This window comes from Acanthochromis polyacanthus, chromosome 14, assembly GCF_021347895.1.
Source record: "Acanthochromis polyacanthus isolate Apoly-LR-REF ecotype Palm Island chromosome 14, KAUST_Apoly_ChrSc, whole genome shotgun sequence".
Lineage (NCBI taxonomy): Eukaryota > Metazoa > Chordata > Actinopteri > Pomacentridae > Acanthochromis > Acanthochromis polyacanthus.
Window position 1 is genome coordinate 30,399,264 of NC_067126.1, and position 22,816 is coordinate 30,422,079.

At 39.8% G+C, this 22,816-nt stretch overlaps 1 protein-coding gene across 2 annotated transcripts; it reads right to left on the reverse strand.

Moving 5' to 3' along the window:
- Nucleotides 1-372: 372 nt before the first annotated feature.
- On the reverse strand, nt 373-21,165 carry LOC110968512 (RNA-binding motif, single-stranded-interacting protein 1). Of its 2 annotated transcripts, XM_022218424.2 has the most exons (14): nt 20,849-21,165; nt 18,109-18,290; nt 15,689-15,747; nt 14,500-14,591; nt 10,475-10,632; nt 9,212-9,291; nt 8,576-8,691; nt 4,380-4,429; nt 4,189-4,276; nt 3,860-3,910; nt 3,091-3,201; nt 2,891-2,971; nt 2,706-2,784; nt 373-1,200 (listed from the first exon to the last, which is right to left on the reverse strand). In XM_022218424.2, the coding sequence occupies exons 1-13, from the start codon at nt 20,897-20,899 to the stop codon at nt 2,713-2,715; spliced, it is 1,191 nt and encodes a 396-aa protein (XP_022074116.1). In that variant the 5' UTR covers nt 20,900-21,165; the 3' UTR covers nt 373-1,200; nt 2,706-2,712. The 2 variants fall into 2 exon arrangements, with proteins under 2 accessions (XP_022074116.1, XP_022074108.1); XM_022218416.2 differs by having other exon boundaries at nt 373-2,784.
- Nucleotides 21,166-22,816: the final 1,651 nt, after the last annotated feature.

Below are 22,816 nucleotides of genomic sequence, written 5' to 3' on the forward strand. Positions count from 1 at the left end.
CCAATTTATATGATTTGTAAAGATAATGTGAGCAAGACATTATTTTTAAGTTGTCGCAAGAAAGGTATTTCATTAACGCATGCACATTTTCCAAATTCTAATAAGGCCAGCTTCCTTATTAAACATCAAACGAAAGCGAGAGACAAAGTGAGAAACGTCTTTGGATTTCAGCCCTTTGAATCTGCAGCCAAGCTCCAGTAACAACCATCATATTCAAATTTATTGTTCAAGTGTTTTAAAAAAAAATACGCATACTATCATCATTAATCAATGAAAGGTTACCAATTGGAAGCACTTAATTAAAGCAGGTGTACTCGAGATTCACTGTAAAGATCCTTTTGAAAATAATGACTAGACTTGCAACCAATTAACTGATTTTTAAAAAAATTTATTCAAAAATGTCAAAGAAATTAACAGAATAAACCTTGGGCAACAATCTTGGGCTTCAACAAACACTATATAACAAACATACAGAAGAGAGAGTCCTTAAACTGTACATACAAGTTACCTCTGGTAATTGTGGCACAAGTAAAAAATAAAGAAAAAAAACAAGTAACTTTCATATAGCTCTATGAAAATCTCTTATTTCCTTAAGCTGTCTGTACAAAAAAATCTTCATAAATTAGAACTTTTTCATATAACTTAATGACTTTTCAATATGGTGGTTACTTATATGAGCAATTTTTCATGGATGCACCTCTTCAACTCTTGACCCAGATACTATGGCACTTGGTTCAGACACCACTAGCAGCATTAACCTCACAAGACAGTATTACTTGTCAGTCTCAGGCATTACACAGAAATCTCAAGTATAATCACAGCGGCCCTTTACATTTTTCGCTCACCCCGGCTAACTGCAGAGGAAATGCTGCTTTTTCTAGACCCAAGACAAAGCAACAAACATGTCTGTTGAAAGTAGAAACAGATCCAGTGAACGCCACGAAGCTCTGTTGATCTTAAAAGCTTTGGATCGGGCTCTGGAATCTGATGCCATAAAAGTGAGCGTGTGGACATTAGTAGAAACATGTCGTTGCCCTCTTCTTTGTGATTACAATAAGAGATATTAAAAAAAAAAAAAAAAAACAGGTTTGAGGAAAATCAAGAAGTATTCAAAACAACCTGAAAGGAAACAGCTGTATGTGGCCAGCTCCTGAGTGTGGCATTTGGTCTGGAAGGGCGGGCTGGACCTGCTAACCCGACCTAATACAGAGAAGAAAGAAAACTCTGAGGTAGATAACTGATCTGACTGACCACCAGGTCGAATCACAGGCTGACTGGAGGACACCTTAATCAAAATGCTTGCTTTATCCCTATATTTTCAAAATATAATCACTTTTTTTGGCCATATCAGACACGCTGCCATTTGACAGTTTTAATATTTTGTCTTTTTAATTTATTATATTTACTATAATGCTGCATTTCCCATTTTTCCTGTCATCATGAAAGTCATCTGTGGCACTTGGAGCCTTCCTTCATGCTTGCGTGTGTCTGTACTGTACTAAAAGTTAAGAGAACTGAAGGTAAATGTATAAAAAAGGCACACTGTCCAAACTGCAACCTAGTTTGCAGAGTTACGCATGTCCTGGTTAAAGAGATAAATGATGCTATTTCCTCAGTGTACTATCTAACAATCTTTGGTGAAGTAAACTACATTTGAAAGTGCCAAGTTTGTTTGTTTCCTATCAAAGAGTGAGGCGCGATAAAATACACGCATTAGTCTCATTTTATCCCCCAACTCGCTGGATTTTTGCCTAAGTTCTAATATAAGGCTTCGATTTTTTTCTTCACAATCATACGTCCATGTTTTTCTGTTAGTTTTTCAAATCAAAGTGAAAAATACATACCCCGTCAACATAACAATTAACAGCATCCAAAAAAGCGAAAGCACAACCAACAAACAAAAAACATTTGCCCATCTTATTCCCCCACCCCACCGATTTCAGCTACTCTACAATACCACGTATTTAAAAAGGCAAGATTAAAAATATGACCTTTTAGCGGAATTTCTAACATTTCCAACATCAACAAAACGTAGGGCCGAAATAAATATTGCATCCAATAAAATAATCAGATCTGGAGTCATTCAATTCATTGCATTTTTCTCAAATTTCTTCTGCTTTTCTATTAGTTTTGGGAGGGGAAAAGTGAAAACACAGATTTCATTAAAAAAAGTCTGATTTCACAGGCGATAAATTCCAACTTTTTTTGCTTATTGCCGCTCCGTGGTGGTCTGTACAACTACTGTATCAAAACTATTAAGGCATATTTTACTCAGACAGCAAGATCAATCTAAAATTCTAAGAGAAATCACTTTACAAGAAAACAACACTGAACACTTCACCATAGCAACACTCACACGGCAAGCACGAAAACATCGTTTTCAAAATGTCTGGATTAAAAAAAAAAACTTCAGAAAGAAAAAGTCAAAAGACGTATTTACTACCAAGAACTTTGCACAACTAGTCACATGATTCTTTCTTGTATCCTGCGGCAAACCCTAGTAAAAAATAAACGTTTTCTAGTATGAAAATAAAACTTTTTTAAATATAATTTGAATCATTTCATGAACTCAGATATACTCTCCGAAAATGATACCAAAAATAGCCTCGCTTAAACATTTGCAAAATCTGAGCAAAACAGTGAAAGATCCTTAGCGTCCACTGCATGTGTAGACATGATTGTTTTAGCTGTTGTCCAAATGTTACCTCAGCACTACTTGGCTTGTTGGTAGGAATAGGGGGAATGATTGCCGGATGAGTCCACTTGTGACTGTGTGCCATTTTCCTGGAAGAGAGAGAGTGAGACAACCTTAATCCTTTGCTGCTGCCACTTTGATAAAATTGAGTCTGATATTTTAAATAAAAATTTGAAATAAAGATGCTGAACATACCTCGACAGGAACGGTTGCTGTCTGCATGTGTGCATACTGTGGGATATATGCGCCTTGCATAGCTGTGTTAGCAGCCATAAACTGCAAGAAAAGAGACACATAGAGGGCTTATTCGTGGTCTATATATTTTACAGTTCAATGAAGCACTTATGGAATATAACGTGTGATCGAATTTCTGATCCAATGCAGCATTCACTCACTGTTCCTGCACTACCCAGAGACAGGTGACTCATCTGCTGAGCGAGAGGGGCCATCATGGAAGTGGGCTGCAGTGACATGGATGGGTCCATAGAGGGCGATATCACTGTACCCTAAAAGAACAGTGTGGACAGGTAAGCATGCAGCTGGTATATACACAAAGTCATCTGAAGAATATCTTTCTGCTAACTAAAAGTACCGTCAAAACACACTGAAGAAAACCGACTGAATGCCACAACAACCATGCATGACAACTGGGATGAAATGCATATTGAGTTTTGTGGGACCAGATTTCGGGCAAAGACAAACCGACTAATCTCATGCCCACGGCAGAAGGTGAAAGTTGCAAGTTGAGCAAGTTGTCTGTAAGCATCTTGGAAGGCCTGATCCACCGAGCAGTGTGTTTTTTTCCCATCTATGCTGGCTCATTTCCAAACCAAGACAGGACTCTTCTCTCTCAATTTAAACCCATCTGTTCTAAGATATTTAGCATCTGTCATTAAATACACGGCTTTATATAGCCTCTCCAAAGCAGTCGTTTTTACATTCCTACACAAACATTTTAGTGCTGAAAAATCCTCAAGGATCAGTGTCACCTTATGTGGAACTACTACTCTCCCATACTGTGTCTGTCTGTTTACACAAAAATGTTTCAATTCTGTTACAACCACAGAGGGAAATGTTTTGATGAAGGCGGCGATTAAAAAAAAGGGGACAGAGAATTGTGGTGAAGATAGTGATAATGAGTGCAAGGACAGATCTGGTTCTTACCGGGTGCTGCATGATGTAGGGCTGATGAGGCATCCAGGATGAGTTCTGCACCTGGAACGTCAAAAAAACAAAACACACACACTCTGTGAACACACTGGCACTGAGCGGATGCTATTTCCAGGGATCACATGCTACGGCCATTGGCACAGCAACAAGCATGAAAGGCCACAGTGGCCTTTGTCACATACTTGGCCTACATCTCTAAAGCCCCAAAGGACAAGCCACTGAATTTTGATGACACATGGTTTAGAAACATAAATGCTGAGATATGGTGTATAGAGCTGAATGAAATGATTCTGCAAGTTTCTTTCTAAGAAGAGGATTCCAACCTGATATGTTGAAAGTGGAGACATGTAAGGAGACATGGACGTTTGCGCAATCATCCTGTTTGAAATACTGAATGGTGGTGGAAAGAATCTGTGGACACAAATTGAAGTGTGGTCAGTTGTGTTGCGTATGGTACGAATGAAATATGTTGACCACAACAGTGCAATAGGCTGTATATGTTTATCTGATTTACCCATTTTGCATAGCAGCTGTACTGGGGTCATACGTGAGCGTCATTCCAGCCTGGAGAGAAAGAGGACACGAGATTAGCAACTCAGCCGAAGCCTGCACCTTCAAACAGCAATAGAATTATCTACATTAAGCATTCTGTAGCTCTCAAGCCGAAAAACTGGCGCTGTAGACAACACAAGATTTTCTGATAAAGGCATGACGCAGTAAAACACTCCACCCTGAACTTGGGCAACATACCGCATTTTCGATGCAGGTTCTAAATACTGATCAGTACAATCACATCAAACTATGCAGGGCATGAAAGAGATACTACAGTTTTTAGGCTTAAACAGGAACCCCACCCTTGAATCTGTGGCTTCAGTAGAGGCATATATTTTTTTCATCTGTAACATATTGTGGTATACCTTGAACAGCAGATGTTGTTAGTTGACATTTAAAATACTTGGGACGGCAACTTCTGTTTCCTGATGGAGAGGAACAAGGTACAGCACATACTGTAAGAGGTATCACCAGCCTCACTGATTCACGCCTTAAAAGAAGACGGCCTGTGATAAGGAATGTGTGGTCCCACCTGCACATGTAAGTTGTTTGAAAAATGCTATTGTGGTTCGTCTCTTGCGGGGCACACAGTTTATTATTATAATTCCCTGTCATTCAGCTCACTGGGTACAACACCCAATCAATGTACAATATAAATTTCAGGGGAGCATAGAGGACTTTTGGTACGCCCACACTTTATTCTTTGGTCTGCTTGGCTGTTTTAGCCACCTCCTCCACCAGTTTTCAATTTAATGAAGCTTATTTTCTGTGTATTAATGCATGTATATAGCTTGCATTCCAGACTGCCACTCACTCTACAGTTACAATATTTAAATCAACACCACCTGCAAAATTTTATAAATAAATAAAGATCACAAGTAACACCTGCCGTGCCTGTTTCAATCCCACAGTCCTCTCCTTCACTCTCACCGATTTCCTCCCTTCTAATACTGAGCCTGAAAAAAACCCCTGTATTTACACAATGCAGAGCAGTCACCAACATGAAAGATACGCCTCCAACTTTGGTTCATCTTTGTTGCATTTTCACGATAAAACCTAACAAACGAGTACCGTGCTGACTAATTAGCTAGTGCACAAAAGCTGCTCTTTAAACAATGCCTATGGTGTTGCTATAGCCCTGGTCAAATGTCTCTCACACCTTGAGGCCAGAGGACACCTTTGCTGGTATAGTCCAGGGAAATAATCTCATCGATGTAGTGAAAGAGCCGCTGCTGGGGCAGTGCTTTGCTTCTGGCTGAGTAGGCAAACCCATTCAAATAACTGGTCACATAAATGCAGACTCCTAGTAAAGTCCATGCAAATTTGTAATGCACACAAAGGACGCAAGGTATAAAACCGTCCCTGCTCCTCAGATGCAAAGGGAAAAGAAGAAGAAGCTCTGGAGCTCAAAGACCTCGGATGTCTCGCAGCTGTAAAATATCCTGTCAGTGTCCTAACAGAAAATGAGAAAGGCAGTGCTTAAATGGGCCATTCTGTGCTCTGACAGATGTGCTCAGCTGGTAACGGACATCTTCTCAGCTTGAGAAATAAAAACTGCTGCCTCAGAGTGTGAGTTTTTCAGACATTCACTTCGAAGCCCAAAGCATGAATGATAGAACTAAATGTTCTGCTTTTTAGCGCACTCCATCAGAATACAATCATCTAGATAAGACAATATTTGGAATCCTTCATCCTGATGTGGTGCTATTTCCTGGACGCATTTTTTTTACGGTGCAGGGGGCTAATGACAGACTATACAGCAGCATCAGGTACACACAAGACTGTGAGGTCATAAATCTCTATGTGATAATAAGCATCTGTGAGATCAATTGTCAAAAACTAATTCTCCGGCATAGTTGTGGTCAGAAAAATGGCTGTCCTAACCTTTAATTGCTTTATGAAGAACCAACAATTTTGCTAACCATTTTAGAACAGTATTTATTTAAGCTTTGCCCAATATGAGTGCGTTAATAAGAGACCATTATTACTATTATACACTCCTGAAACCGTAATCTGTTGCACCAGGATGGAAATAGCCAGCTGGTTCGCCAGGTACCAACAGAAGACTGCTGGTCTCTGGTGTGCCACCATAGAACAGCATTACTGGATTCGCTCTCTGGTGGTATCTGTCCTCCAAGCTCTGCCAAAATCATCACCTGATAAATGGCCACAGAGCTCAGAGCCAGGGCAGTGCATGTCTGAGCCCGATACATTTTTTCCAGGTGGAAAATTTGCAGTGTCTGGGTAGGAAATGGCTGTGGGTCCGGACACTCATTGGTTGTATGTGGGTGTTAGATAAGATGTCAAAGAGGGCTCCATTGTTGGCAGGTTAACCAGTCTAGCCTCAACCACACCATCCAAATCCAAATTCTGTCCATAGTCAGTCACCATGATGTGGGGAGACATGTGGTTTGTTCCAGGTTTAGTGAGTGAGTGAGTCAGCTTTAAACAAAGTCTGGGTAGATGGGCAAAGAATTTTTAACTGTTGTTGGTTCTTGAGGGAGGAAAAACCCTGCAAGCCTTACTGGTTTCAGGACCAGCAGTGGGGAGGAGCATTCTACCTTCAGCTTTCCACCTGCCTGACGATAGGGAGAAAAAGGATATGTTGTCCAGATCACCTGATGCACCTTGCTTATCTTTCTACAAACCACAAATGTTCATAGTATTGTTCTTATCGGAGCGCTGCTGCTGTCCTCCACTCTTCTGAAAGATCTGGCAACAAATCACATACACTCAGGCTCAGCCTTGTCACTCAATGAGAGGCCAGATACCAGAGGAAGAGTTCTTTGCAGTGCTAGGTTTATTGCTCACTGTGAATTGCCGTGTTAGCAAGGCCAAACAGAAGCTAGCCAACTTGAGGCTTTACAAACGGAGCGATGTACTTAAACTCAGTGCTCCCCAGGTGTTATCTTACAAACTGTGTCTGTTGTTGTTAACAGTTAAGGTACCCATTCGCAAGTCTGAAGTGACAAGTTAAAACACAGCTAATTAGCAGTACGGAGCTAACTCAGTAAAGTGTGGTGTTCTTAGCGAGAGGAAGAGCGTGTCAACTGTGATGATATTAAAAACAGACACTCCTAGAGGACAGACTCATTTCAGTGATGATATCTGTACATGCAAGAAAATCCACAAGGAAAGGAAAAAGCAGAAACATTTTCTCAAATACTGGTTAAATAAGCTGAATACAAACTTTCAGAAACCTGGCATCTTTAGCTGCAAGCCAGCGTTTAACTTTGTGTCCCGTCTTTTCCACTAACTCAGTGTTTTACACAGCCAAATTGTTGCAATGACTGAGACTAATTAGCTACATAAATGAAAATTAGCTGAATTGTTGGAAACTCTGACACAGAACAACCAGGTCCTCCTGATCTCTGCGCTTCCTGTCAAAAAGAGAGTCTCTTCACAGCAGGAGAAGCGAAACAGAAGGGCAGATGATATCATATTCTGTCAGTTTAATGTAAAAGGAGTGCAGCCTTTTTAAATTATTTTTTTAAATTTCTTATTAATGCATTCTTTCTTCACTCCTAAACCCCATTTGTTGAATATTTTGTTTTTACCTTGTTAAAATATTGATATGGTGGGGTTTTTTTTAAATGTTGGAAGACACATCATGAGAAAAAGTAGTCACCACCATTGCTGAGTATTTCCTCCTTGAAGCTGCAGTGTACCAATGACAGTTTAAGAAATAAGGCCTCAACCCTAAGAAACATTTTTGCAGGGTGGGGCTTTCCTCATCATCACTCTTCCTAAGAACTGGTCTCCGGTTCCAACTTTTATGGCAGAATTATTCCAATATTACAACTTGCAAATCGCACAGAATACAGTAGTTTTACAGTGTTTGAGTCACGCATTGGGTGGAAAGAGAGGCAAGGATTGCACTGATCTGCACATTCTAATGGAAACAATAGTGTAGAGTTACATCTAAGCCATTTTAAGGCACAAAATATCCAAATATGTAACAATGATACACAAAGATTAGTTTTCAGGTTTTAATCAATGAATACAGAAGAATTTTAAGAACCAATTCTTTAAATTACTTCAGTAATAACGAACAATGAATTTTATTTTATTTTTATTTTTGGTAGATTGGAATATTTGTTACACTACTTGAAGACCTGAAATGCGTCCTTTATTCACTCCATCCTAAGAAGAACTTACCAGTCTGGAATCACCATCTCTTGCCCAGGCCCGACCATTCTGGCCAAACTTATTGTGACTTTGTCTCTTTTTCTGTCCGCCATCAGCAAACTTGCACAGCAATGGTTCAGATGGGGCTAAAGAGAGAGAAACAGCAATAAAATGAAGTGAAGGGTTTGTCTTTAACAAACAGTATCACACACACATTGTTGTCTGTCACTGCTTGGTATGTAGTCATTCACTCCCTGCAGCCTGGGAGTACACATTTACTAGCCAGCCTGGGAACACAGACATCTCATTTGGCAGCTGTGGAGCTGTAATCCCCTCCCCTTCCTAAAGGAGGCAAGGCCAGCAGAGACTATTTCAGTCTAATAATCCAATTAAAAAGCTTAGAGAGGGAATGGAGGCCACACAGAGCAGCTCTCTCTCGCTTTCTTTGTCTATGCTCTGCCACTTAGGGCTTAGTGTATATGAGCGCTTTAGCAGCAGACTCTCTGACTCCTGTTGGAAGCATGAGTCATTTGGCCAACCACTTCTTCCTGCCTATGCAACTCTGCCCTTTAACATTAAGCTGACTGTAACCATTCTTCTTCTATTCCTTTATTTAACATGTTATTTAAAATTAATTGTATCGGTTATTATATAGTATGTTCTTACCCGGGACGCCTGCAGGTGTCTTAATAAACTTTCCATTGAAGTGGGAAATGACTGCATCACATTTTTCAGTTGACTCCATCCTGAAGTTGGAAAAGACACACAGAGTAGATTAGGGATTACAATTAATGATAACTGCAGTAAGAAGAGAGCAGGTGCTTTAATAAAACTGGTCCCTTTAAGGGTTGATGAAAGTGGTGGTATATCATAAAAGATCTTTATCTGCTGGTTTACGGTGTACATGTTGTGGAACCAACTCGTGCAGTCGTCGTCATTTAGCCACACGCCTATTAGAACACACCCACACACAAAAAATTCCTATGATACACTATGATATTTTTGTTTTGTTAGTCATAACCCAGGCTTTGTCTGTCAAGTATTTCAGTCAGATGTCAGGTTATGCAAGTAAGACTGGCGGAAGCCAGCATTACCACTATAATTAAATCAACCAGTCATTGTGAAACTATTTTTTAAAAGGAGTTTCCATTTGTCCATACATGAACTGCACTTTCTACCTTGTTGTCAACATCATCGCCTTGTGTTTTTAAGTATGAAATATAGACACGAAACAGTTTCTAGATTTTTATGACAACAAATTAACAAAAACTATTTGTGGTTCATCTTCTTAAAACCATTTTATATGTAACATTTTTTTTTAATTATTTTATTTTTTTGCCTTTTTATTGTGATAGTCACAGTGAAGAGTGACAGGAAATGGGGAGAAGACATGCAGCAAAGTGCCACAGGCAGGAATCGAACCCGGGCCACTGCGTCAGAGACCAGCCCCTGTACATGGGTCGCCTGCTTAACCTGATGAGCTATACAGGCACCGATATGTGACATTTTAAAATATCTCTTTATCATTGGGAGACATGATGCTAATCCTGTAGTATTCTTATAACGATTGTATTTAAATTAACAGTATTTTTCTGTTGAAGGTTGTGGAGGTAAAATTGCCATCTGTCTCTAATTCCTGGCACCAGCAATACTACATTCACTGATCAAACAGCAGTCTCTTTTTATTTAGTCTTGTAAAAATGTCTTGTTTGATCATAGAATAATTGAACAAATGTTCTGCAAGCCCTATAAAATGCAAATGAAGGCCAGAGGAGGTTGTCAATCATTTCAGTTGGATACAATTTATTAAATTTACTCATAAAAATGTGTATTATTTGACATCATTTTGATTAATTTATGACAAAATTCTACACGTAGCACAAATAAAAAAGTGTCTCTCCATGCTGTTTCAAGTTCATAGAATCCTACCTTGCAAAGCCGACTCCTCTGCTGACTCCACTGGAGTCCCTCAAGATGCGGGTGGATATAACTTGGCCAAAATGCTTTAACATGGTCTCCAGTTCCTGCTCATCCATAGACAAAGGCAAGTTGGAGATGTAGAGGTTTGTTGGGTCTTGTTCTTGTTGCTGCATGGTGAGAAAAATAAAAGAGGTAGACAGACGCACTATAGTTACACTACAGGAAATGCTTGAAACACAAAGACATTCCTTTATATTCTCACATTCACATTGGCATTAGTAATGTGTGAAGCAGAAGGAATAAGAGGGAAGGGAAGTGTGAGTTTCCTTGCAAATTCCTTATGATTTATCCATAGAAATGGCTCAATGTTTAGTATACTTCTGAGATGAACCTCAGTAATTGGGATATCGTGTCTCTGCTTATCACCGTTTCTTCCTGTGGGGGGTTTTAGGTAATAAAGGGTCACTATGAGCAGAGATAAGTAGAGATTTACATGCAGCCCATAGTGGCTTAAGGCTCACATCAGCTGATTTTATGCTGTATTTTAATAGCATCAGCAGAAACATAAAACACGGCGAGGAGTCCCTGGGGAGCAGCCTCTTGCCATTAATATTCATCAGTGTTGTGCTGTTCAGAGTCAGCAACAGGGACAGGTTGGATGGCAAAAAGTAATACAGTGACAGAAAAATCAACATTTCACATTTAGAGGACAATGAATGAGCTGCAGCTTAGGCTGCACCAAACCCAGGCAATGTGTTCAATCAGAGGAATTAGCGCCAAATAACGATTAAAGGACAGATGAGAGGACGGAGAGAGGGGGGCATGGTTGTGTTTCAGTCTCCTACTTTACCCAGGAATAAAATGATTTACCTTTTCAGTCTTATGGGCACAGCTGACAAGAGTGTACAGGTGGAACCTAAATGAACCCCCGGTGAGGACACTGATAAATTCTTAACCACAGAAAGCTGACCCCTTTTCCACTTTGCATTACCTGATTATAATTTTTTTTCCAGCTTACTTTTGACCTGGTGTTTACCCAGACGAGTCACTACCACATAGTGTCTGTTAGAGAGGAAGTCTTACTTTTGACCTAAAATGAGGTTTGAGGGTGAGATGAATGGCTACGTTTTATTGATGCAATAACTAAATAACAACAGGTTCTCATTTTTTCATACTGATTCAAGTTTGCTACATTTTTAAACAAATGCCAGGTACGTAAATCCATTGTATGTATCCACAAAAAGGTAAGCACACAGTGAAGTATCACAAGACGTTCAGTGAAGTAACATGAGGTGAAAAGAAGGGAACCTCTTATCTGATCACTTCCCACCACCTGCCTTTGAAATAATAATGAGTGAAAGACTATTGAAGGGTGCCTGGGCAGAAAAAAAACAGGAAAAAGGACCTTTGTCAGAGAGTCCATTAAGCCCAAACAAACTTCTGCAACAGTCAGACTAAAGCATGAAAGGCTCACACTTTATAATAGCATTTACCTTCCACAATACAAAGATTAAACTTGAGCATGCCCTTCAGAGCTGCTCTATTTTAATTAAAAAGTAAAATGGCAACAGGAAGGCATCTCAAGAAGTCCCACAGAACCCCAGACAAGGAAATGAGGCTCAGTGCTGTGTGGGAACTAATTTTCTCTGTTCCCTGAGTCCCTGCTACCATAACAACGCACATTATTTACATCCTCTTTTGTGGCCAGAGACCAGTAAAATGTCTAAAGTAATACAGCCTTTCTTTAAAACCCATAATCTGATAATATCCTATATTATATATTAATCTGACAGCATTCAAAAACTCCAACTTGACTTGCAGAGGGGCTTTACTAAGATAATATTTTACCGGGAGACACTGCATGTAATAAGATTCTTTGGGGTGGACAAAAGGCTACTCTCAGCATGGACAGACGTGCTTCGAAAGTACATCCGTATGATAGATAATGTACATCATCCTGCTGTCAGCACTACCAGTCTCTACGGCCTACAGTCTGACTGATGACGCCATTCACGACTGAAGCCCCACTAAAGCGTGGCTGGGGGCTGTCAGCTGAGGGAATAACTTTGGGATCCATCAATGACCCATATGCATGCAACACTTGATTGACAACACAAAAAAAAAAAAAAAACAGTGGGATCCAAACATCTGAGAGCACTAGGAAAATAACAGTTTGGAATGTATTCCAAAACATTAATTTACAAATGAAAACAGCAGCTCAACAATTAGAGCAAAAAACTCTGGGAAAAAAAGCACGTACATTTTAGAAAATCTTAGAATTTGTCTGCCCTCCTTCTTCTAATGACAGCACGCACTTGAGCTGGCATGTACTCCACAAGTGTGTGCAAAGCCTGATAAACTGTGTTATCCCAGCGTGATCTGACACAGTTCCAAAGAGCTTCCTGTGATGTCAGGAATGCTTGGCTTTCTCTGTCTTCCGGTGGCCCCGTTGATCACTGAGTTCGAGGTCAGGTGACTGCGAGACTGTGCGATTCTTTGGTCTTCAAGGAGTTCTTGCAAAGCTTTGAGGTGTTTTTAAGCTCATTGCCCAGCTGCAGCATGAATCTCTGGATATTCGCACCCCTGTGTTTCACTATAAGTTTGATCCACTGTCATTCTCTCCTTTTGTTTTTCAACGCTCTCTTTACATATACCCTTCTGCTCCATTCCTTCCACTTATCTTTCGTGCAATGCTGGTATGTCTAGGCCCATCCCAAGTCTTTGACCTTGTTTCCCCTCCAGAGAAGCAGTTCAGAGATCATTAATTTTCTTATCCTACCACTCATAGACAGCCTTGTTTTGACGGGATTTTGCTGATTGGAGTCTTGCATTCTTTATTTAGAAACCTTTGTGCCTTTAATCTAAAGAGTTCACATTTGCTTACGTTTGATTAGCGCCCCAAACAGAGTAGAATCTAAAATACATTCTATTCTGTATACATGTTAAAACCTGCATTTCTAATTTTATTTCTAAATCCTCAAACTTTATGATTATTCTCAGGTTTATGTGAAAATCTGACAGATTTTTTAATGTGCTTTCAAACTTTTCAACTCCATTGCATACATTATAAACCACATAACAGCACGTAAGCAAAATAACAAATACATTTAAACACAGAGAGCGAGGCAATTTTACTCGGCACAAATGTGCTATGTATTGACACTACTAACTATTCTATTTCTGCAACAAGAGTCAAACAGACTTCTTGGAAGGTAAAAGCCAAATGGAAAAAGATGAGACGAGATGAGAGAAAGAAAGCCACAAAAAAGAAAGAAAGACAGATGAAGCACCAACAGCTCAGACAGCAGTGGGTGGAGGGTGGAGATGCTGATAGAGCAAATCTTACAGTAGAATCCTACTGTTAAGTGCAGTAAAAACCCACTGTTAATGGCTTGTCAAAATAAAAAAGTAACTGTGATCTCACAGTTCACTGAATATTAACTTCAATGGAATCACATTCAATCAACACAAACAACAACAACCCACTGTTTCTGTTACACAATGACCTAACATTTTGTTCATTAATGATGACTGAAAATTGTGTGACTGCAGTCCACAGGAGAAGAAACATAAAGCATGTCCTCCTACCATTTCTATTGATCCTGCTATTTTTCTTCTTTAACTACATGATCAATAAAGATATAGAAACGCCTTTTAAACACATGAACACTTTGACTAGTCCCCTGCAACAGATTGGTGCACCTGAAAATGGATGGACGTGAATCTCTAAGCAATTCTAGTGCTGAATTACACTAACGCCTAAAATGTTCCACAGACACATAAAGTACACACACAAATACATACACATACTGCTTCCACTCTGATTCAAGTTGGTGATCTCAGGAGTTACTGAGCAGTCAACACACCAGTGGTTGTGGAGCATATACTTTGCAGTCAACGATTCCATTCGTGCTATTTAATACCGCGAGGATTAGGTTTAAGTTGCCTGACCAGTCAGATCGGGGACTACAGCATTACTGGGTGACTGACTTGTATGGATGTGATATCAGGATTAGTCTGTAATGAATCCTCACCTTTGCCATCTGAGCTTGAACACCAGTGGTCTTCAGGGCAGCAACGGCTTTCTGAGCTGCAGCAGGACTGTCAAAGTCCACAAAGCCATATCCTGAGGAGACAAGCGGCGCAGTTAGGACAATATGCTGCATCTAGCACAAATAATGGCAGAACCACTGTGTGCTATGGGCTCTCTGTGATTCATGGTAGTAGACTGGGAGTTCATTAGTGAGTGTAATGTATTACTCTGACAAAAGTACCATACGGTGTGTTCTAATGTCATTTTACAGTGTGTATATTTAAGCCTCAGGAATACATACTGCAGGCCCATCAAATTGAATGTGTGGTTGTGTATCCGTGTGTGTGCTGTGGTTGTGTGTAAGTAGATGCAAAACAGTGCTGATGGTGCAGATGCCAGTGGCTCAGGTCAGTTTTTTGTCCTGGGAGGTACAAACAGGGCGTACCTATAGTCATTAGCCTCTACTGCACTTGTGACATGTAACCTATTCAAAATAAATGATGGTGAATGTGCCGGGATTCTTTCGCCTGAGAAATGGGTCACAATGTCATTAAAAGTCTGATGTGAATCTTTGTCTTAGTTGCTACTAAAATGTTCTTGAAAGCAATGACTTTGGTCAAATAAAGAATTTATTGAAACTTTAGATTACACAAGGTTATTGCTAAAGCCACCTCTGAGTTCTATTTAAAATTAAGGCAGATCCCTACAAGGTCTTTAACGGTGTCCCCTTTCACTGAGAGCCTTCAATTAACTGGCATCTGTATAATCCAGAAAAGAGTGACAAAGCAATCTCTTAATCCCATCACCGCTAGAGAGAATCACTAAGTCCCTCTTTGGTCAGATGGGCAGTCTACTAGAACTGGAACAAAGCCAACAATGCTACTCAACAGGAAGGGGAAGAGTCGGCCACTTCTTCCCAGGAGCCATGCAGAACAGTGTCACACCAACAGACAAGGGCTGTGGCTTAAAATAACACAAGCTGAAACTGCATAGCTGCTGAATGACTTAATGTTTCGATCGTATTCACAAACTGGATGTCTACCATTTTGGGGGAATTTTGGGAAAGTTTAGTCATGTATTCCCTCACACTGTCCTGCATGGACTGTCCATTAGATTTCTTTCCTAAACATTTAATTAAAAGAGAGACAAAGGAGGGCAGTGCTGGAAAGAGGAAAAAGAACATCACACACCTTTACATTTATTTGTAGTCTTGTCCATGATGGCCTTTGTTGATACAATTTTGCCATACCTAAGAGAGGAGCAGAGAGGCGAGGTATTGTTAGCAGGATTATATACCAGATTCAGCCAGTTATAAAACACACACAGAGGGAGGGTTGAGCAACAATCCATGACATCACTGTAAAAATATGAGAAGCAGGAAGCGGTTTCCATGTGGTGCCGAAAACCCCACCATGTGTGCAAAGCACTAATCTCTAATCTCAAACAGCCCCTTTTTCTTTAGCCAAACTAAACGACCATATCAAATGCTATACAGAGGCACCGAAGTCGCTCTTGGGAGCAGCTGGGTCACTTGGGTACCATTTTGGCTAAGCTCTTGTACAGCTGGGATGATGAAAGACTAATGTCTTTATTTATTTACATGGGGAGTCATCTATATGTAAAGGCACATTATTGGAATATAAATACTGTTGTTCTTTTATATTTCGACAGAACGGCTGAACTGTATAGATTGTAAATTTTTAACAGGTTGTGTACATTTTCACAAACATTGTCACAGATAGGCAGACCAATGCCACCACCGCAGAACAAAAACAAAGGACATCATGGCATTCAGAACGCTGCTATGGGTCATGTTGTTGCCATAGTTTCAACAGAACTGTAACAGTGTGCGTGCAGACCACAGGAAAGCACTGATGAGAACCTCAGAGTACCAGACAAGTCATTTCTTAAAAGACATTTTCATGCAGGTGCTGGTAAAAACAATCTTGAGGTTAATAAGTGAAAAAAACCCAAACTTGCCTTCTCACAAAAATCTCAGCATAAGATAGGATTAGAGCGTTAGGCGCTTCTATATGTACATTTTCAGTGCTTTGTCAAACTAGAGGCAGTGTAGGAAAATAACATCTGTTATTAAAATTGTCACAAAGACAGAAAAATCAAAGACAGCCATTTAAAAAATTGTATCTCTGTGATTTTCCACACAACTGGCTAGGCTTTTTTTGGAAGTAAAAGGTTCTTCATAATCACTTTCTGTAACTGCTTGTTAATTTCTGTGTTTATACACTTCATAATTCAGTAAATCCTTCAAAAAAGGCTTCAGTAGTGTAAATTAAGTGTGACTCTTCTGAGCTATGTAATCTGAAGTGACACTGATACAAGCCACAATGTACCCTGCAGTCAACCAGGAGGATATTTTAGCAGGGGATTACGATAGATGCTAAACTGGGTGAAAGAGCATGACCTTATGACCTTTCTTTTTGCTCAACTCTAATCTCAAATCGTTTTGCGAGAGCATGTCGTGCTTACTAAGTACAGCACCATCAAAACTAAGTGTGTTTGCATGTTCTTTCTACATATTGTTACCCAACACCACTTCAACGTTGTTAAATGTGATCCTGTGAGGAAAATTTTAAGGCACAAGAAAATTAAAATCATGTTTGCTCCTAGATTTACATAGGAAGTGGTGAAACAGACTTTTGTGATGTGTATAGGCACATCACAACAAATGAATATGATTGCTATCGCATTCAAGGGTGTTTGGAAATGTATCCCATATGAGAGTCTCAAAGTCATTTAATAGGAAAGTCAGGTATTTTTCTTTTTGGACCTCCAGCTTCAACCGCAAAGTAAGATATCCGCTCATGTTGTTTGGTACACCTGTGCAGTCCACTACAAGAATTATACCAGAAATTCCCCAAAGCTTCTACATTTTAAATTTTTGTTTTTTGGAGTTAGCAAGAAGAAGATCATTCTTCTTTATGTTTATTACTGAGATCATAGTGGGTGGTGGTGATGCACAGGACTTTCAGCATTACACAAGTGTACCTAATAAAGTGGCCAGTAGGTGTGTATGCCACAGCTTAGGTCAATTTCAGTTTGCAATATATTTCTAAAGGAGCAAAGACTGAATTGAAAATGATCTTATTCAGTATTATATTGTGAAGATGGGGCCTCAGAAAAAAGGAAATGAAATTTCTGAAGCGCCCGGGCAGTCTCTCTGCTTGGCATATATAAAGTAATCAACACACAAAGAGAGCTGTAGAAAAGCCCAGCGCTGACTCACATCCACACACCATATATGAAATCTCTGCTCCTGTACTCTGCATGCTCTTAAGCTGCGTAATATTAGATTCCTCTTTGTCCATGTGTGGTCTTTAAGATAACTGTTCATTTTATATTCAAGTGAAGCCTGCAGTACTGCCTCAGTATATACAGCAATATTATATACATTTTCAGAAATGCCAGTACAATAAATACAAAGTGGTCGCAGATTTAAACCTTACATTTAACTTTTTCACCCCTCATTTGGACTCTCACAAATTTATGTCAATAAGTGACTGCCCCTGCAAATTGAAACTAGACTAAGTAGGCTAAAAAAATCCATTGCAGATCAATAGCAGATAATAATGACAGGAAATTTGGTACTCACGGCTGACAGAGCTTGACCAGGTCATGGTCTGTGGTTAAAGGGGACAGACCTCGGATGTAGAGGTTTGTTTTGCTGAGTTGGTCCCAGCCTGCAGTGCTGCTGCTGCTGCTGCTGTTGTTGGTGCTGCTGTTGGTGCTCGGGCTGGGTGGAGCCATGGGGTGCGACGATGGGACGACAGGTGGCTGGAGTAGGCGAAGAAACAATAGGTTCAATTCATGTGCAGGTCAGGTTGTACGTTGTTTACTATCAATCCATCTACCGGTAATTGTTTTGTGTCAAATGTATCTAAACATGGCTAAGTTAAATTATAAGTTTAAATTCTCCTAAATAAAAGGGTAGAAAAATTATCTGTCTGGTCACTGGACACCATCACAGTTGTATCATGTGGGTTTCTGTCCAGTGAGGATTAATGTTTTACTGAGCAGTGATCCATGTGTGCAGAGCAATCCCCATCACACCTTCCCAGTCAACACAATCGGTCCACAGGGACCTCTATCTCTGACACTGGTGTCACAACGATGCCAAAATGCCTCATGGTGTCAAATAAGCTATTTGCAGTCACCTCTGGTGTAGCGCTAGACTTCTTCACATTAATGCTCACATTAATGGGTAACTTTATTTGTTCAGGAGGATTGGAGTGATTCTAACCGTGTCTTTTCTCTATTAATCAAGGTTTTTTTTTTAACTTTCAGCATTCCTCTAGCGATTGAGAACTTTATTCTTTATGTTTACAAGACACAGATGTACTTGTTTGACAGAGATATCCACTTCGAGGATCTGTGTTCTTCCTTATTATCTCACACTGATTATCCCCCAGCCCCTGCTCTGAGGAATCACAAGCTGAGAGGAAGCTGTTGGAATCCCAAGCATGAAGTGGTGACAGGATTGAGCAACCCAAGTCAGGATTTCAGCCTAGAGGATCTTCTCTTGTGACCGACCGGTCGTCCGCCTCACATGCCTTCACCATGAAACAAGTCTGACCTACTGTTTTCCAACTGATTGGTGGCAGAAATCCGTATTTACTCCATCCTAACCACCAATCACATGTGTTATAAAGCATGGCCTGTGTGACATAGTTAAATAATAAACATACTTTAAGTAAGGAATAACCTGGAAAGATTTGATCAGCTCAGGTTTTCTGGCCTCAGTCTTAATTAACTGCCTCAGAAGCAACAGTTGCTACTATTGGGGCATGGGAACATGGAATACAGATTGTTTGCCCAAATGTACTAACCACTAAATACCAAATTTTCATGTGTCATCATGCCAGCTCAGTCTTAAAGGAAACACTGCATATGCCAATCTTGATAGGACTTCACTGTAATACAAGAAATGACTGAAATTCCAGCTTATTATCAGCTTCTCAAAAGACAGATTCTTTACTGGTAAGTGTTGAATTATGACTCATATCCTGGAAAAAACGGAAAGCTAAAGCATCTTGGGTGCTTAAGTTTCATTCGTGAATTTCATGTTAATGCCAGGGTGGTGTTTTTCCCCCCCCAGTTTCTTCATAATGTAATGACAACAACTTAAAACACTACTGACTTGAACTGGAGGAAAAGAGATGAGGAGAACAAGCACAACCAAAAAAGTTTTGCTAGACAAAAATGCATTGTAAAATGTACCAAAAACATGTCATATAATGGCTTTTATTAAAAAAACAAAAACAAAACAAAACAAAAAAACAAGACATGCATCATATACAGTTCAGTGCCTGTTCGTACCAACACAAGACAAGGTAGTCTTAAAAGAGAACGCCAACCAGCCCCTCATTTTTCTGAGTATGGGACTCGGTTGACTGCTTTTTCTGACAGACTTCAAGTAAATTTTGTTCTCACACAACTGCCTGACGACTCAGATGCAGGACTGTGAGAGACTGAGACGGGGAGAGGACAGCATCTTATCAGCCAGCTCCAGACCAGCAGAGCCCGTCATATCCTAGCTGGAAATATACACAGGGTTTCCAGTAACAGGCCTCGCCCATGGAGCTCTAGCCACAGGATAACAGCACGAGCACCGCAGAGTAAATATGCTTATTCAAATCTTTTGACTAAAGGGAGTTTTCAAAATCTATAAATAACTGGGCCAAAGATAATTCATCAGTGGAAAATTAGTCCTATATGCTGTGTAACAAAGTGTACAATAGATGGAAGCCCAATAAACCAAGAAAATCTATTGAATTAATTGCATTTACGGTGTGTATTGTCCAATTATTCAAAGTAACCAGTGGCCTATTAAAATAAACGCGAGCTTAATGAAACAGAAACCAACCAAAGTAATAAACAGGTCCAAATCAACAAGCACATACAAAATGGACATTGTTATGTTTGGTTGAGTTTCTGTAAAGTCGTGTCATTGACCAGCTCGTGTAAAAACAACAACAACAACAACAAAATATTAAATGAGAGATGGTAATGGAAAGGGTAAGCCTACTATTTTGCTAAGCAGCCATAACATTGAGCCTGCACTCATGTCATCGGCCTGTATGTCTGTAATACTACTGGACCTGAACCACAACCCGAGCAGCAGGTATTCTCATTATACAGAAGTGGTCTATCTGGATATTACATCACCCACAGGAACACAACCTAGCTATTTCAAATGTCACAACTAAGTTTTCTTGGCTTACATGAAGTTAATCGGGCGGTAAGCTGCTGTCAAACAGACCCATTTTTGCGACTTCGCGGAGTCAGCTGTGTGGACATAAAGTCTGTTCTTTGGTCAATATTTGTGTATTTACCTGTTTGCGATACGGAGTCCTCAGCGGGTTTCCAGTATTAGCAAAAATCATCCTCGGTTGGAACGGGGAGGTGGGGGGGAGGTTTAGTTTTGTTTAGCTACAATTCTCTATCAAAATACATCAAACTCCACGCATAAGTAGGAATTTGGTTGGCATAGATATCCTCCTTACTCCGCTAAAGGACAAGAAAATAGCTTTCTACGCATATTCGCTGTATACATATCCTTGTTGTCGTCGACTATCCGGCAACAGAAACCTCCGTAAATTGTCCCAACTTCGACCGCCCAGCCCCGTCCGTATGACTGGCTTCATTGATTTGCAGTCGGCGCTGAGCAGGACGGGCGCTGCTACGGTGGGACCAACCATTCCGTCTCATACTGTAGGGGAGACCGGTACATTTGTTTGCCAAAATATATCGCAATTTGGACATTTTTTAAAACAAATTGTAAATTAATTATTTTTTGCATATTTCAACTCACTCCCTTGTATTTAAAACTATCTTCACTGCCTTTGTTCTTCAAACACACGCTATCTAGACGCGTCGTCCACCCCTGTTGTTGTTTATGTATTAGCGGATGCATACCAAACGTTCCACCGTGCCGCCGGTGTTCTGGATGTGATAGTTTTCTTATTTTTTTCGTTTTTTCATAAAGAAGGGCAGGTAAAATCAAGTTCCATGTTTCTGTATAAGGGTAGTTATTAAGTACAATGAATGATGCCATGTGTAGCAATATATGAATAACACGAGTGCCAATGTTATGGAGTCATGCGATTGATGTGGTTCCAAACAAGCCGCAAATCAGAGAAAGTTAATGTCATTTTGTGCATGAGCTGCATATTTGTATCAGGCGTAAACAGGCATAGCTACATTTCTTGTCTTCGTAAAATGAGATATGGTGAAAGAAAATCTCATACTCAGAAGCAAAACTCGTTCATAAGTGTCCAATCAACATCTTACTGAAAGTGGCAAAACAGACGGTACCTCAGTTTTACACAAAATACTCATAACATTATGCAAACTTATCTATCCTTAATATAAAATTTGCTAACAGTGGCATTAAATTTCAGATCATTGCAACTGGACATGGGTGATAAGTGATCAAATCACCCATATAACAAACAGCACAATAAAAATTAATTAAATGGATGCTGTGTAGGAAGATAGATTTAATTTGCCTTTAAAGAAAAAGCCTGTCCTCCTATTGTCCCACCTCCCCAGTAAAGTGTAGTTTTGTGTCTATACAGCACAGTCACTCACAGCACTTAATTTTAATACTTAAATTTAACAGTAAATAATACAGATTTGTTCTAGATAATTCAGATTGACTAGGACATTGTTTTGTTTTGTTTTTTGCTTTTTTAATATATAAAAATTCTACTTCCACTGGGAGCAACAGAATCGTGGCACTAGATATATGTATTACAAAACCTCTAACAATAGGTCTCACCTGAGGAATTGAATAAAATATTTTTCTTTGTGTTGATGAACCAGTCGTTTTGTGGTTGAGTATAATTTTGCAGAGAGAGGTGGCTTCTATTATGGATTTTGTGCAGTAAGACCTTCTTAATGTGACTGATGGCTGGTTGTGGGGGTAGTTGAGTGTATGTGGGTTTGTCTTTATTGGAGCAGGTAAGAGGGGCAGGCTGGGCTATAAATCAAAGGCAATCTACCCACCGCTGTCAGCCTCTGATTGGAAAACCAACACTGGTGGAAGAAAATGTGAATTAGGTGCGACCTTCTAAAAACGTACAAGCGCAATGCTATAATCACTGTCTAGTTCTGCATTCATAGCCTGCCTAAACAGTTTCTTAGAGTCTCCTGATTTCGGTATGAGTAGCAGCTGTTTTGTATTCTCTTTCACTAACTTGTTAAACTACTGTGAAATTACTGTAGAGAACATTGCTGTTACATACTGTGCTTTAGTTGCACATATAATATAAAAATGGGGCCCTGAGCCTTAAACATCC